A 17,284-nucleotide genomic window follows, 5' to 3' on the forward strand; every position below is an offset into this window, starting at 1 on the left:
TCTTTCCCATTTTGCTGTAGACACGTGGAAACATCATCAAGGCTTCTGTCAATCTACCAACCACTGTTTGGAAACTCTGACCATCCAAACTACATCTCCTGTCTGTGGCACTAACTCTGACCATGGCAGAGTCACGACACTGCCTGCCGAAACTGGTCACTGGCATTAGTCAGAAGGGCAGCAGGCATGATGTCAGAGAAAAGCAGGCTCACACATTTGACTCATTCAAACCCAAGTTTCAAAGCCATATCCTCAGGGTGGCCATGCCACACCACTAGGACATTATTCACCACGGATTTTGGAAGTCTCAAGTCTCTGCTGATTGTCCCTCTGATCTGGACAAGATGATATCTATAAGCCTCAATTTCCTCTCTTGGAACACAAAGCTGCTATTGCCCATCTGTAGAATTTTTCTGGGAAATCAGATTATTACGTAAACACCCTGGCATGCAGTATATGTCCAATGAGAGGAATGTCTACCACGTCTTTTCCTGAGATGCCATCCCCTTAACATCCTCCCAGGCTGGGAACAAGGTGCTAGATATGGTGACAAACAGCATCATCTCCAAGGGACTAAAATCTTGCTTCTGTGATCCAACTTAGTGATGTTGAAATCATCCACGATGCTTCTGGTTCCCCCCCCCGCCCCCCCCTTGCCAAATGACCAGGCAGGTAAATGTCTTGCCATTCAGGAAGAGCATAATTTATTTTCTTCCCGGAGATGTTTAGGTACTCAGACATTGAACAGCCTCCTTGAATATTCGCAGGTTTGGGCCAAGAAGTTCTTATAGCCAATCAAAATGTTTCCTGTTTTAATTTGGGCTCATTTCCTCATGTTTGTTATTCTTTGACTGGCGTGGGCAGATCTGGCGACTGGAGGGTAATCTGGAGCCGCGGCTGGCTGAGGGCGAGGGTTTTCGCTGGTGCCAGGGCATGCACGAACCTCTGACGCCACTTGAAGGGGCTGAGGCAGACCAGGACACAGGGACAAGCAGTGGCCAGGACTGGAGAGCCAGGAAGGAGGTCTGGACTTTTTTGGCTCACAAGCTGAGGGTCAGAGGACTTGTCAGACTAAGGGGTAATTGTGAGAAATTCCAATGATCAGGCAAAACATGGAGGAGCAGGCAAGTTCCCTTGTCAGGAATGGAAGATGAGCTTCCTAAAGGGTGGGTCTTACCCCCTCCTAACTTAGTGATGTTGAAGTCAGCCACGATGAGAACATTTGTACCATGGAAATCAGTAAATATTGACAATTAGAATCTTCCCTAATCGAGAGCTATGGGCTCTAGGAACAAAATATGGGGATGCAGGTAGTCACACGGGGGTTTTCAAATCTGTGATGAGAAAGCCTTTTTAAATTTTTTTTGCTCATTTTTATTTATATATTTGAGAGTAACAGACAGAGAGAGAAAGAGGCAGATAGAGAGAGAGAAAGAATGGGCGTGCCAGGGCCTCCAGCCACTGCAAACGAACTCTAGATGCATGCGCCGCCTTGTGCATCTGGCTAATGTGGGTTCTGGGGAACTGAGCCTCGAACCGGGGTCCTTAGGCTTCACAGGCAAGTGCTTAACCTCTAAGCCATCTCTCCAGCCTGAGAAAGCCTTTAAAAAATATATTTTTATTTATTTGAGGGACAGAGAGAGAATGGGCATGCCAGAATCTTTTCCCTTTGCAAATGAACTCCAGACACATGTGCCACCATGGGCATCTGGCTTACATGGGTTCTGGGGAAAAGAACCTGTACCCTTAGGCTTCTCAGGAGAGCACCTTAACTGCTGAGCCATCTGGGCCATGCTATATTGCTGATGGTAAACTTCCAGTTATTTTTTCACTTCATCTTCACAGATCTTCCAGAAGGAAAATCGTATTGTCCCTATTTCCTATGTGGAGAAAGTGAGGCTGAGAGGGAAAAATTACATTATTTGATCGCTTAGAGATTGTTTTAATTTAAAAAAATGATCTGGTTGGGCATGGTAGCACACGCCTTTAACCCCAACACTCTGGAGCAGAGATAGGAGGATCGTCAAGAGTTGGGGGGCAGCCTGAGATTACACAGTGAATTCCAGGTCAGACTGGGCTAGATTGAAATCCTATATCAAAAAAAAAAAAAAATTCTGGAGGTTGGGGAGATGGTGTTGTCAGTTAAGCAGTTCCTGGGCAAGTGTGAGATCCTGAGATGGGATTCCCAACGCCTACACAGCCTCCTATAATCCCAGTTCTCAAGAGGAAGCGACAGGGGACTCCTGAGGCAAACTAGTGGGGTAGACTTGCTGAACTGGATTCTTGGAGTTGTGAGGCAAGTGGGTGATCCACTGCGTCATCTCCCCAACCGCCCCCACTTTTTTTTTTGAGGCAGGGTCTCTCACTGAGCCTGGAGCTTATAGATTAGGCTAGGCAAACTAGCCAGCCAGCCCTGAGGACTTTTCTTTTCGATTTCCCTAGCACTGGGATTGCAGGCTTGCACCACCATGACCAGCATTTTTTTTCCTCAATTTTTATTAACATTTTCCATGATTATAAAAAATATCCCATGGTAATACCCTCCCTCCCTTTCCCCTTTGAAATTCCATTCTCCATCATATCCCCTCCCCATCTCAATTAGTCTCTCTTTTATTTTGATGCCATGATCTTTTTCTCCTCTTATGATGATGACCAGCATTTTAATGTTGGGGACGGAGATCCAAGCTCAGGTCCCCATACTTACGCTGCTTTGACCCACTGAGCCCTCTCCTGAGTCCCAGCTCAGCTTCTTTTTTTAAAAAAAATTTGTTTATTTATTTATTTGAGAGCAGGAGAGAGAGAGAGAGAGAGAGAGAGAGAGAGAGAGAGAGAGAGAGAGAGAGAAAGAGAAAGAGAGGGAGGGAGGGAGGGAGAATGGGCGCACCAGGGCTTCCAGCCACTGCAAACAAACTCCAGACACATGTACCCCCTTGTGCATTTGGCTAACGTGGGTCCTGGGGAATCAAGCCTTGAACCGGGCTCCTTAGGCTTCACAGGCAAGCACTTAACCACTAAACCATCTCTCCAGCCTCCAACTCGGCTTCTTAACAAATGTGGAGCCTTGACCAAATAGCCTAACCCTTCTTGGGCATGTTTTCCTATTTGTAAAATGGACTCCTTTAATCCTGCCTTCTTCTCAGGATCATTAGGCAAAACACTTGTGCTTCTTTTTAAGATTCTCGGTTGTAGTCATTTTTAGAGCCCTTCACCACAGCAGTTGTTACAAATGTGAACTTTCCCCCGGGGCTAAATGCAGAATGGAGGGGCTGGCATCAGCCTGGGAAGAGGACGTTTCTGTGTGACTGAAATCACTTTGCCTAGATATGTCTTCCTGTGGGCTGCTGTGACTGCTGGATCAGGAGAAGCTGATCAAGAAAGAAGTACCCTCCGGGCACAGAGGTGCCGCCTGACTAGTCAGGCTGTATGAGCTGCGTGTACCCAGATGTTGCCTATTCATATTTGCTCAGAGCCAGGATGGGGCTGGCTCCTTGCTGAGCTAGTCATGGCTCAGTCAGGCTGGGAGGCAGCCTTGATTGTCAGGCGGACCAGGTTGTGTGACGTGGATTGTGGCTTTTCCTTGTTCTGCTCTGTCTTTTTTTTTTTTTTTAAAGTAATCATTTATACGAGAGAGAGGATAGAAAGAGGAAGAGAGAGATAAAATGGACACACCAGGGCCTCCTGCCTCTGCAAACTCCAGACACTGTAAATGAATTCCAGACACGTGCTTCCGCTTTGTGCATCTGGCTTTATGTGGGTACTGGGGAATCGAACCTGAGCTGTGAGGCTTTGCAAGCAAACACACTTAACTACTGAGCCATCCCTACAGCCCTATGCTTTAGTCACTGATAGTCTTTTTTTATAAGAGTTTTAAGTTCACAGCAGAACTGGGGACAAAGTGTGGAGAGCTCCCCTATGGCCCCATCCTCTCATGCTCAGCCTCCTCCATTATCAACAGTTCACACCAGAGTTGACGAAGGTGCTTTGGCAAACCGTCGTTGCCTTGTCTGTACATTTGAGTTCACACTTGATGTTGTACCTTCTACAAGTTTGGATGGACATACAAAGACCATTATGGCATCATGGTGAATAGTTTCTCTGCCTTAAACATAATCTCCATGTGTCCATCTGCCCTTCTGCAATGCCAATCACTGCCCCTTTTATTAGCTCCATACTTGTGCTTTTTTTCCCAGACTGTCACAGGATTGGAAGCACTCAATATGTAGTCATTTCTGATTGGCTTCTTTTGCTTGAAAAATATCCACTTAAAGTTTTCCATGTCTTGGCAACTTATTTTAGTGCCAAATACAATTTCAGTATATTTCAGATGCGCCATAGTTTGGTGTCCCATTCACCTCCTGAAGGACATCTTGGCTGCTTCCACCCTTTGGCAGTTATGAATAAGGTTGTCATAAACATCCATGAGCAGGTTTTTGTGTAGAGATAGTTTTAGCTTCCTTGGGCAAATACCAAAGGGGCCTGCTTCTTTTTTTTATTTTTTGTTATTTATTTATTTGAGAGCAACAGACAGAGAGAGGAAGAAGCAGATACAGAGAATGGGCGTGCCAAGGCCTCCAGCCACTGAAAACAAACTCCAGATGTGTGTGCCCCCTTGTGCATCGGGCTAACGTGGGTCCTGGGGAATCGAGCCTTGAACCAGGGTCCTTAGGCTTCACAGGCAAGCGCTGAACCACTTGGCCATCTCTCCAGCCTGGGGGCCCTGTTCCTTGATTGCAAAAGCATGTTTAGTTTTGTTAAGAAACTATGAAGCTATCTTCCAAAACAGCTGCTGCCTACTATGTCCACCGCATAATTGTTTCATCTTTTTGCCTCCTCCTGGCTTCCTGAGTTGAAAAGCACTGGCTTTTGTTATACCATGGGCCGCAGCAACTGGCTCAGGCTCAGAAGCCCCTGAAGGTCTCATCCCTAAGCCCCTTGCCCCACCTAGGCCCTGGCGGCTCATACAAATAGCAACCCCAGGGTTACTGGACTCAGTGGACACAGGAGATCCGAAAGCTGGGGAACAGCATGTGGGATACTTCCCAGGGTGTGTACTGTCTGTGTTCCTGCCTAGAGTGTATGCCCTTAAAGGACAAGGTACCCTCTCACATCCTCACATATCAAGGCAGCGTTGCTGGCCCCTCTGGCACCCCTTGGCCTTACTCCCCAGCACTGTCTCTCAGCCCGAGGGCTTTCCCAGTCTCCCTTGTGAAAAACTGGCCGGAAATAAGAATAAGCATGAGAAGGCATGGAGAAAGGGCGCAGAGGGCAAGAGCACTTGCTATAAAAGCTTGAGGAGGGGCTAGAGAGATGGCTTAGTGGTTAAGCGCTTGCCTGTGAAGCCTAAGGACCCCGGTTCGAGTCTCAACTCCCCAGGACCCACATTAGCCAGATGCATAAGGGGGCGCACGCATCTGGAGTTCATCTGCAGTGGCTGGAAGCCCTGGCATGCCCATTCACTCTCTCTCTCTCTACCTGCCTCTTTCTCTGTCATTCTCAAATAAATAAATAAAAAGAATAAACAAAAAAATTTTTTTAAAAAAGCTTGAGGAGTTGAGCTAAACCCCAGCACCCATGTAGAAAGGTAGGCATAGCTACATAGGCCTGTAATGCCAGCACTGAGGTGGGCAGAGACAAGAGAATCCCTGAGGCTTCCTGGTCAGCCACTCTAGCTGGAAAATGAGGAGTTCTGGGCTGGAGGGATGGCTTAGCAGTTAAGGTATTTGCAAAAGCTACAGGACCTAGGTTTGAATCCCCAGAACCCAGCCAGATGCACAAGGAGGCACACATGTCTGGAGTACATTTGCAGTAGCTGGAATCCCTGGCACACCCATTCTCCCTCTCTCTCCCTCTCTCTCTCTGACAAATAAATAAGTAAATAAATAAAAATAAAATATTTTTTTAAATGAGGAGTTCTGTGCCTGTGAAAGAGAGAAAGCCACCCAATGTCCCTCTCGGTCCTCCACAGGTGTGTGTGTGTGTGTGTGTGTGTGTGTGTGCGCATGCGCATCAGTACATACATGTGCATATACCACATGCACACACACATACACAATAACAATGATAAACAGAGTGTGAATAGCCCAGATCCCTCCCCTCTGGGTAGGGTGAGTTCTGCTCAGGCTCCTCGGGTTGGCTCAAGTGATCCTTCACCCATACATCTTTTGTTTTGTTCTTCTGTTGTCCATCCCTGTCGCATCCTCCTCATTCTCCCATGCTATTTCCCGGGCTTACCTCTCAAGCAACTTCCCCTAGATTCAGTGTCAGGGAGAACCAAGATACGTCTCCACCCCAGAGCAGAGCACTGGGGCACAGGGAACATGCGGTAAGATGTTTGTTGAAAACAGTGTGGGCACTATTTTCAAGATGCTTGCATAGGTGGATGGATAGATCTACCTATAGATACGTGGATAGATTGACTGTATATACTGATCGATATGGTAGATAAATGCAAATATGCTTCTAGAACACACACATACTAGCGTCTTCAATAAAGTAAGTGGAACATTTTTGTATAATATAGGTTGCGTAGGTGTGTGTGTGTGTGTGTGTGTGTGTGTGTGTGTGTATCTCAGGTTCACAGGCCAGAGGAAAACATCAGGTGTCTTCCTCGGTGACTCTTCCATCTTACTTCCCTGAAACAGAGTCTGTCACTGACCCCTTGTTTGCTCGTTTGTTTGTTTCGTAGACTGGCTAACTGAAGAGCCCAGCTCTCCTCTTGCCTGCATCCCCTCCTCGCTGTTAGGGTTTTCTGCGTGCACTGTCATGCCCGGTGTTTTACGTCACTGCTGGGCATGGAACGCATGCTTGCTCAGCAAGGGCTCTTACCTGCTCTCCATTGGTCTTGTTCTATAAGCTGTGGCTGCCCCTGTGAGCTCTGGGCCTGGGTGCCTCTGACCTAAAGGACACACCCTGCTTCCTCCCACATCCTTACAGCATCTCTTTTGTGTCTTCACAATACACATTTACTTTAAAAGTAAAGGACTACAAGCTAGTTTCTGTCATAACATGAATAAATAAATAAACATAGGCTGCATTACATCTTCTGAAATATTTGATGGCATATTTGTATTTTTAACAATGTCGGTCCATCATTTAGCCTCTGACTCTTGGTCTAGGTATTGCCCCTGTGAAATTCCAGTCTCTTATGAGAAGGAAGCTCTTTTGCCTAAAAGGATGGGTTTCAGGATCAGAGCCATCTCATTCTAAACAAGCTGGATGTTTTTGGTTTTGTGACACTAAAAACATTTCCCTGTGTGGCCCAGGATAGCTGGGAACTCACAGCAATCCTTCTGCCTCAGCCTCCCAAGTGCTGGGGTTATAGGTGTGAACCATCACACTTGGCTTCAGGCTGAATATTAGAAAAATCCTGAGAAATCTTGTAATGTGCCAGTTTTCAGACTTCACGATAGACTGACTCAGAGGCAGAGATGAGAGCAGGGTGTGGACGTATATTGATGACCCCATGTGAGCCTCAGTTGGCATCACCAGCCCAGAGTTATAACTTCCCTCAACTCTTTTTCATCATTCCCTGCATTAGATGCTCAGGGGGTGAGCCATCCGCAGGCCACGACCAGCATTGCTGAGATTCGGGGTGAACTATAGATAGATCTCAAAGGTTCTTAGAGTCTACCTCTATGCCAAGCCAGGCTGGTATCAGTACTGGCTGAATCTTATAGGAGCCCAGACCAGCCCCATGCCACTCTGAAGACTGACCTTCCATGCTGGGCAATGGAGGGCAGAGTGCAATGTTCCCGGGAGCATCCTGACTATGATGACGAATTGCTTTTCACAGTGAAAACTCTGGCTAGTACTGATGCTGTGGGTAGACCATGGCCTGGCCCCACACCTGGGCCCTTTCTTGTCTTCTGTTATCTACTTTACTTCAGATCCTATTCTCCAATTCTCCTTCTTCTCAGCTTTCTCCCCTTGTCCCTATTGCTCTCCTGCTATTTTTCTCTGTCTCACTCCTTGCTTTTCCTGCTCTCCTGTGTCTTGGAACCACAGTGCGGCCGTCTCCTCTCACAGCTGCGTTTGCAAAGTGTGAGCCCCCTGCCTGGGAACTGGGGGTGGGGGTGCGAGGGGGAGAAACGGGAGGGAGCTAGGGCTCCCAGAAGAGAGAGTTCACATGCTTGGGAAATCCAAGTCCAAGCGTAGATTTCAAACCTGGGCGTTTTTGCTACCTGCTTCTGCATTCTGCAGCCCGTGGAGGAGGAAGCTGGATGCTTTTATGGGGAGTTTGAAGAAATCTGAGAAAGCATCACGTCGTTGGTCTTAGAGTTTGGTGGTTGCCACCTGGGGGGCGGGGTTAAAGCATGTGGCCTCCCGGGGACTCATTCTGGGGCTGTCCTCTATTATCTCTGCAGGCCTGAGATGTGCCGGTCCTAGCCACTGCCTGAGAGGATGTCCGGGGTGTCTGAACCCCTGAGCAGAGTAAAAGTGGGCACGTTACGCCGGCCCGAGGGCCCCCCAGAGCCCGCGGTGGTGGTGCCAGTCGATGTGGAGAAGGAGGACGTACGCATCCTCAAGGTCTGCTTTTATAGCAACAGCTTCAACCCTGGGAAGAACTTCAAACTCGTCAAATGCACGGTGCAGACAGAGATCCGGGTGAGTGTGGAAGCCTCTGCTCTGCCTGTTTGTCTGTCCTTCTTCTAGCATCCCCGGGCAGGGGACAGGTTGGCATTGGGAGAGATGTTCTCCGTTTTCATCACTGGCCTTTTCCACCTGAGTACTCCCCACACTTCTCTAGGCACCTGGAGACAGATGGTAGAGTCTTTGAACACCAGATCATTGGCTTCATCCAATTCATTTCTACTCAAAGTATTTGTAGTGTCTAAGGATCTATAAAGAATTTAAAAACACTCACCCCCTAAAGTTTCCACTAAGGAAATTAGAAAAAAAAATTGCAAGTAATTGCATAAAATAGAATGGAAATGATACGTGATATGGGTTGGGCAGTTAGCGGATGATAATAATCTAGAGGGGCCTGGGATGAGTGACAGTTGCTAGGTGTTTCCCAAGATACAACTCCTGCTGGTTCCTTCTCATCTCAGCTTGGGAAATCTGTGGAGCCATGAACTCTTCATCAGGCACCTAGATTCCACAAAGACAACTCAACACATGGACACAAAAATTGTCATTAGTTTCTTTACTCATTGCTGGGACAAAATACCTGGCTAGAAGCAATTTAATGAAGGAAATGGTTTACTCGGGCTTACCATTTCAAGGGGATAGATTCCACTGTGGCAGCGAAGGCACGGTGGTGGGAGCAGGAAGGCGGCTGCTCACAGAGCTGTCACAGCCAGGAGCCAGAGGACTGACAGGAAGTGAGGCCAGGCTATGCTACCTCAGAGACTACCCCCAGTGACCCACTTCCTCCAGCAGGGCTCCACCTTCTAAAGGTTCTACAATCTTCCCAAATAGCTACCAGCTGGGGACCAAGTAGCCAAACACGTGAGCCTATTTGAAGGCATTTTATCAGTCAAAAGTCAAGTTTCAATACATTGGTGGATTTTTTGTGCTTGTTTGTTTTTGAGGTACAGTCTCACTGTAGCTCAGGCTGACCTGGAATTCACTGTGTAGTCTCAGGGTGGCCTCGAACTCATGGCGATCCTCTTACCTCTGCCTCCCAATTGCCGGGATTAAAGGCGTGCGCCACTATGCCTGGCCCTCCTGGCGGATTTTAATCACCTCTGCCTATTGACCAGTTGCTATGTAGTACCCTTGTGATCTCATTAAACCCTCCCAACAGCCCCACCAGTGGGCACAATTACACACCTGTCCTCCATCCAGAACATTCCTTGCTGATGCTGAAAGGGAAAGAGAAACTGGTCCTCAGAGAGTTGTTTAGAGGGTTTGCAATATGAACGGAGGAAGCTGGGGAAGTTGGGGCAGGCTCCCCAGTTCTGAGGTGCTCTTTAAGTCACCAGTCTTTCAGTGTCCCTAAACTCCACCAGTGATGCCTTTGCTCGGCACTGTGGCAGACCAGCCATGTCACCATGTGGTCTTCTGTTCACGGTGTACGCTACACTTCAGACACCAGAGCAGAGGGCACATTAGGGAGCTCTCTGTAACGGCCAGTTTATCACGGCTGATTATGGCTTGGCCGACTTCTGTTTCCTGCAACTGATTTTGATTAGGGCTTCATTTGCTCACAGCGTGGTTTCCAATAAGGGAGCCTAAATGTGTGCTGAGAGTGAGCCCAGCCTCCAGGGGCTGTCTGCCCAAGTCTTCCCTTAGGTAGATCATTTCCATGTGTGGTTGTTGCCAACCACTGCCAAGTTTCATGCCCCTCTTACCTCAGCCTCCCAAGTTCTGGTATTACAGGTACGTATGGCCTTCTGCACACAGTGCTAAGCACAGGGAGACATTTATAGAACTGTATGATGGCCTAGTGGGTGTTCAAAGGCAGAAGGTTCAACAATAGCCCTACGGTAAGGATAAAAGACTCCAGCTTAAGCAGAATGGCTATGAGTACCTGAGGAAGTATCTAGAAGGACACAGGGACAGAGTGGAAATGAAAGGAAGAAGTGACTACCTTCCAGGAGTTTACATCCAAGCCTTTCAACCTTTTCTGCTTCCAACATTTCCTGCAGACAAAATATCACCTCCTGGTGTCATTTGCTTAGTACAAGTTGTGTTGTTTTAAAACCACATAGACTTCCAGCCAAATGCTGCTCCATCCATATTCCCTGCTTCTGTGGCCTCGGATCAAAATGCTTAACCAAGCTGTGCAACTGGTTTAACATATGTGGACCTTGCCCACTTTTAGCCTCACTTTCAGGAGGAGAGATGGTAGCTAAGAGGTAACTAGAACATTGTAGGGTTGTAGTAACTGGAACTGTCTTTTTTTTATGTAGGCATTAGGTCATTGTATCAGTTACTATCTCCTTGCTTGAACAAAATACCTGACCAGCTTGTGGAAGGAAATGGTTTATTTTCAACTTACATTTTGAGGATAGTGTCCCTCATTTTGGGGAAAGTATAGCAAGAGCAAGAAGCCTGTGTCACATGGTCACATTCACAGGGAGGAAGGTCACATTTATCAGGAAGAACGTTGTGTGGCAAGGTTTCTCAGAATCTTAAAAATGGGCTGACTTACCTGGTGAGTCACTGAAACAAGACCACAGGGGTAATGCTTTCATAGTCTTTTGCTTATTTGTCTGAAAGGAATCATTTTGAATATTGGACTACTAATTCTCTGGCAAACAATGTAAGGCATTATTTTTTTAAATGCATTTTTTGTTTTACATCTGTGTGTGTGTGTGTGAGAGAGAGAGAATTGGTAAAATAATTCTGAGGGCTGGGTATGCGGCTCACTGACACACTTCCTGCAACAAGGCTCCACCTGCTAAAGGCTCTACAAAGTTCCTGGACGTAATTCAAGCACATGAGTCTATGGAGGACACTTCCCATCCAAACCACCTCAGTCATTACCCTGCTCAGCTATCTCCAAGGATTGCTAGTTTCCGGATAACAAGCCTCAGTTGTCTTTTGGTGTCTATCCACTCATCTGTCTTCTTTTCAAACTGAGAAGATGGCTACATCTTTGTTTTGAAACAGCATAGTATTCTGCAAGTGATAAGCAGTGTGTGTCCTGGGGCTTGTGTGTAGCTCAATAGCAGATCGCTTGCCTAGCATGCAAAAGGTCCTGATTTCCATCTCTAGCACTACAAAGTGTTGGAAAAGAGGGGAGGGAGGGAGGGAGAAATGTAATCTAGGGAAGTTAAAGATGGAAATGAAAAGCCTTGATGAAGAACCAGAGATTCAGGAATGAGGGGGAGGATGGAGTTTGAGGAATCCCTGCTATAGTGGATAGGACCCACACCTGAGGAGAACCTGGCTCAGTTTTGTACCTTCAAGTGCCATTGAGATACCTTCACATTTTCATCCAGAAATGTTGAAGGGCAGGGGAGGGGAGGGGAAGGAGGAAAGGGAGAGGAGGGTAGAGAAGAGGAAGGAGAGGGAAGGTAAGGGAGGGAGGAAAGGAGGTAAGGAGAGAGGCAGGGAAGGGGGGGGGAAGGAATTAAGGTAGGCTTGAAGAAGGGATTTTATGATAAACCCAGGTGGGGTGGCACATACCTTTAATCCCAGCACTCAGGATTTTGTGCTAAAAGAATTTGAAAATTGATTACATAATTCTGAAGGCTGGGCATGTGGCTTGGTGGTAGAGTTCTTGCCTAGCATGTGTGAGTGAGGCCGTAGGCTTAACCCCAGCACCACCACCTTGAAATTATGAGCAGAGTCTTGTGCAGCAAGGTTTCTAAGAACCTTAAATGGGCTGATTTACCTGGCGAATCACTGAAACAAGACCACAGAGGTAACGTTTCCTTAGACTATTTCTTATTTGACTAAAAGGAATCCTCCGTTTTAAAATTGGACTACTAATTCTCTAGCAAACAATGTAAGTAAGGCACTATTTTTTAAGTGTATTTCTCTTTCTCTTTGTGTGTGTGTGTGTGTGTGTGTGTGTGTGCCTGTGTGTTTGTATTGGTGTAACAGAATCTCCTACCACCGCAAATGAACCCCAACACTTGCACCACTCTTTTAAACAATATTTTATTTTTATTTATTTATTAATTAGAAAGGGGATAGAGAATGGGTGTGCTAAGGCTTCCAGCCACTGCAAACATACTCCAGACACATATGTCACCATGTGCATCTGGCTTATGTGGGTTCTGGGGAATTGAACCTGGGTCCTTAGGCTTTGCAGGAAAACAACTTAATGGCTAAGCCATCTCTCCAGCCCCTGCACCACTTTTTCAATCTGGCTTTACATGGATGCTGGCTAACAGGCTTTGTAAACAAGCACCTTTAACCATGGAGCCAGCTCCCCAAACCTGGGGCACTATTTTTAACTGCACCTAAAGGACTGTAAGAGGAAGACTGTGGAGTGGAAGATAGGCTAGGAACTAGTGGCCATCAGTGGGAAGGGAAATGGGAACTTTGACCAAGGGAATATTGCTGGGAACAGAAATAAGTTCACGGAGCTGGGTGCCTTTGAGAAGGCAGGGTCATCAGGATGTGATGATTCACCTGGCACAGGGAGGGGGAAAAAAGGAAGGAGAAAAGGATGACTCTGGCTTTTGTTTGGGCAATGGAATGGGTGCTGACACCACTCACTGGGCCACAGACAGAGAAATGAAAGATATTCTGAGACTTCAGCCTTATGCGTGCTGTGTTTGAAATGTTTTTGAGACATCACTATGGAGGAGTGTGGGTCTGTATCTCGGAGAGAAGGAGCTAGAGGAGAGGATTTGGGTGTCCCCATGCAATGGATGCCATGCCAGAGGACCAGATCATCCATGGAGAATGGGTGGAGAAAGGGAAGAGAATTCCAGTTAGGATATTCGGGGGTAGATGAATGGGGACAAGTGCCCTTGCGCCATGGGCTGAATGGAGCCCATAATAATAGCTAACATGGCAGAGTGTGACCATGAGAGGAAAGAAAGAGAAGACACATGAACAGTCTTACCAGCAGGTGGGACATCATAGGCACTCAAGGGGAAAAGCTCATGATAGGTTTGAGGATAAGAACTCCCCAAGATTGACGATTTAAGCCATGGTAATAATTCTGGTTCTTACCCAGTTTCTTGTGGTAAGCTCTGATATAATTTAATCAATTGGGTGTTGTGAGATTGTGCCGTTTAAGGAAGATTTAGGTTTGCATAGGGGCTGTGGGGAAAGGTCTAGTGGAGAGATGGCAGTCGCTCAAATTGGGATTTTAATCATGAGCATGGTGATACTGATGATGGTACCGGTGATGGCTCTGATGATGGCAGTGGTGGTGAGGATGATGATGGTAGTAATGATTGTAGTAATGAAGGTGGTGATGATGGTAGTAATGATTGTAGTAACGATGGTGATGATGATGGTAGTAATGATGGCAGTAGTGATGATGGTGATAGTGGTGAGGATGATCATGGTAGTAATGCTTGTAGTAATAAAGATGGTAGTGATGATGGTAGTAATGACTGTAGCAATGAAGGTTGAAGGGATGACGTGTAGTGAGGATGATGATGGCAGTAATGATTTAGCAATGAAGGTGGTGATGATGGTGGTGATGGTGGTGATGATGATGATGGTAGTAATGATGGTGGTGATGATGGTGACAGTGGTGAGGGTGATGACGTTGGTAATGGTGGTGATGATGGCAATGGTGATGGTAGTGATGATGGAGGTGGTAATTATCGTGATGATGATGGTAGTGATGGCGATGATGATTGTAGCTAGAATCACCTACTATGTATTTTCTCACTGACTTCTCAAAAGGCCTCTATGAAGCACATACAGTGAGTGTCTCTGGTTTATATATAAGGAAACACGGTGCAGAGGAGTTCAGAATATAGCTACCGAGTGCTGGATTTTGTTTTCAAACCCAGACAATCCACCTCCGCAGTGTGTACTCCTAACCAACTTAGTCTGTAGATAGAAGGGCATGTCATTCAGGAAAGTTAAGAGATGAAAGTGGAAAAACCCTGGTGAAAAGTTAGATGTTCAGGAATGAGGAGGAGGAAGGATTGTGAAGAACTATGACCCTTGCTCTGGTGGATGAGGCCCCACACTGGAGGAGAACCTGGCTCAGTTTTGTACCTTTGAGTGACATTGAGATACCTTTACATTTTCATGTAGAAATGTTGAGAAAACTGTTGTGTGGGTGATTGTAGAGGAGAGATTCAGTGTGGGCACAGACATTGGAGTGTGGTCAGCCTCTGGGTGGTGGCTGAAACCCTGGCTGTGGATGAGGTCATGGAAACTCCTGAATAATTCTACTTTCCATTCCACAAAGATTGCTGAGTGCCCCCAGTGCCTGGCACACACAGGGAAGGCATCAGCACTCTCCAAACACAATGTCAGCCCCTGCTCTTGAAGGGCAGAGGGTGAGACTTACATTGGCTTGTACCCATGAAACCTTTACAAAGCAAGGCATGCGCTGTGACAGGAAGAAACAGGCCCTGTGAGAGCAATCTGCACAGCAGGGTTTGGTCCACAGGAGGCTTCAAGGACTGGCTTTGCTATTCAGGGAATATGTAGGATGCAGTGCTGATAGTGTCCTGTGATAAGGTCAGGCACGGCAGATTTGCCGAAGAAGATCCTGGGGTGGCTCCTTCCTCCCCTGCATTCCTAACCCTGATTCTTCTCTCTCCCTTGGCCTTTACTTCAACAGATTTTTCAGCTCCCAACTCTATCTCCTTTCACCATCCTCCAAGTACCCAAATGCTGCCAGCCCTTTCAGAGTTGGCAAGCACATGCCCTTCCATATGAGCACTCCTAAAATTCCAGCACCCTGGCTTAGCTGCGTCTGAGCAAATAGAAGCAATGGAGACTCACCCTGGCACAGTCCACATGGAATGCACTCCCTCAATAGCAATACCATTTCTCCATGCTATATATTATTTATCTCTATTGATTCGAGAGAGGAGAGAGAGAGAGAGAGCATGTCAGGGCCTCCAGCCACTGCAAACAAACTCCAGATGCATGTGACACCTTGTGCATCTGGCTTATATGGATCTTGGGGATTGAACCTGGGTCCTTTGGTTTTGTAGGCAAGTGCCTTAACCACTAAGCCATCTCTCCAGTCTCCCCACCCCCATTTTTTTTGTGTGTTTTCAAGGTAGGGTTTCACTTTAGCCCAGGCTGACCTGGAATTCACTATCTGGTCTCAGGCTGGCCTCAAACTCACAGCAATCTTTCTGCCTCAGCCTCCTAAGTGCTAGGATTAAAGGTATGAGCTACCATGCTCAGCCTGATTCCATGTTTTTTTATCTTTACTCTCAACTTCTATGTAAATGAAAAGGCTTCACAGTGCTTTATCCACATTGTCAAAAGCTAAGGAAAGCCACGCCTGGAAGCACACGAGCATGATCTCAGCTCTCTGGAGGCTGAGGCAGAAGGATTGTGTGTTCCAGGCTGGCCAGTGAGACCCTATATTGCGGCGACCTTCTCGTTGCTGGGAAAGAACACCTGACTGGGAGCAGCATATTGGAGGAAAGGATTTCTTCAGCTTCCAGTCCGAGGGGAAGTTTCATGGTGGTGGGGAAAGTATGGCAGAGCAGGCAGCCAGGATGTCACATCCACATAGCAACCTCAAGGGAGTGATCAATTGAGGTGATTCTGACCACCTGCTGGATGAATAAACCTCAATGCCTGCAGCTGTCAGCAACAAACCTCCTCCAATATGCCTCCACCTCCCAAAAGCCCAAGAACTTTCCCAAGTTGCCACCAGCTCGGGATCAAGTATTCAAAGCACATGAGCCTATGGGGGACATTTCATTCAAAGATCAAGATAGAGAGGTTGCTTAGTGATTAAGGTGCTTGCCCGCAAATCCGAAGGACCCAGGTATTCACATAAAGCCAGATGCACAAGGAGGCACACGTAGTCTGGAGTTTGTTTGCAGAGGCTGGAGGACCTGGTGTGCCCATTCTCTCTCTCTCAAATAAATAAACAAATATAAATATAAATAATTAGTTTTTAAAAATTCAACCAAAACAGAACAGCTATTGAAAGAACCATTGGAATTGGCCTTAACAGTTACTAAAGAGGATTGAGTAATGTGCTGAATGAGAAATATATGCTGCTTTTCTTGATTTTCCTCTTTCCTTTTGTTTGACATTCAGAAGAAATTGTGTTTGTTTGGGAGCTCTGGATCTCAGTGGCAAGTGGAGGCTTATATCATTATATTTTCTTCTAACGTGCTAATTTGCTTGTCTGGGAAAGGGGTAAGATGACACTTTGAAAACAAGTAGAAGAACATCATCAAACGTGCCCACACAGGGTGTCTCCTTCATGATCATATGCTCTCTCTCTCTCTCTCTGTTATCTTCTTTTTCCTTCCTTCTCCTCTCTCTTCTAACTCTCTGTCAGCTAGGATGGGCGTGTGTCCTAGGATTCTCAGTCCCCTTTTTAAATATTTTTTATTTTTATTTATTTATTTGGCAGAGAAAGAGAGAGAGAGAATGGGTGAACCAGGCCTTCCAGCCACTGCAAACAAACTCCAGACGCTTGCACCCCCTTGTGCATCTGGCTAACATGGGTCCTGGGGAATTGAACCTGGGTTCTTTGGCTTTGCAGGAAAATACCGTAACCTCTAACCCATCCCTCCAGCCCCTCAGCAACTGTTTATACACACTGTCCAGAGATTATTTGCAATATCCCTGCCAATCCCACGACCACTATCAGGAATGGTTGAATACCCTTTTCTGGCCTCTTGGGTCTATGTGCCATGTGCCTCTTTTCTACTGCACCCACGGACCTGTGATCTGTTTGAGGTCTCTCTGGCCGATGCTA

General features: G+C 46.7%; 1 protein-coding gene across 4 annotated transcripts in view; it reads left to right on the forward strand.

The window, feature by feature from the left end:
- The window catches only part of Ptk2b (protein tyrosine kinase 2 beta), a 151,426-nt gene that overhangs the window by 70,207 nt on the left and 63,935 nt on the right, over nucleotides 1–17,284 (forward strand). For all 4 annotated transcript variants that reach the window (XM_045130790.1, XM_045130787.1, XM_045130788.1 and 1 more), the window contains exon 2: nucleotides 8,364–8,604. In XM_045130790.1, the coding sequence (XP_044986725.1) occupies nucleotides 8,401–8,604 (204 nt within the window). In that variant the 5' untranslated portion in view covers nucleotides 8,364–8,400. The remainder of the gene's footprint in view (nucleotides 1–8,363; nucleotides 8,605–17,284) is intronic.

This window comes from Jaculus jaculus, chromosome 12, assembly GCF_020740685.1.
Source record: "Jaculus jaculus isolate mJacJac1 chromosome 12, mJacJac1.mat.Y.cur, whole genome shotgun sequence".
Lineage (NCBI taxonomy): Eukaryota > Metazoa > Chordata > Mammalia > Rodentia > Dipodidae > Jaculus > Jaculus jaculus.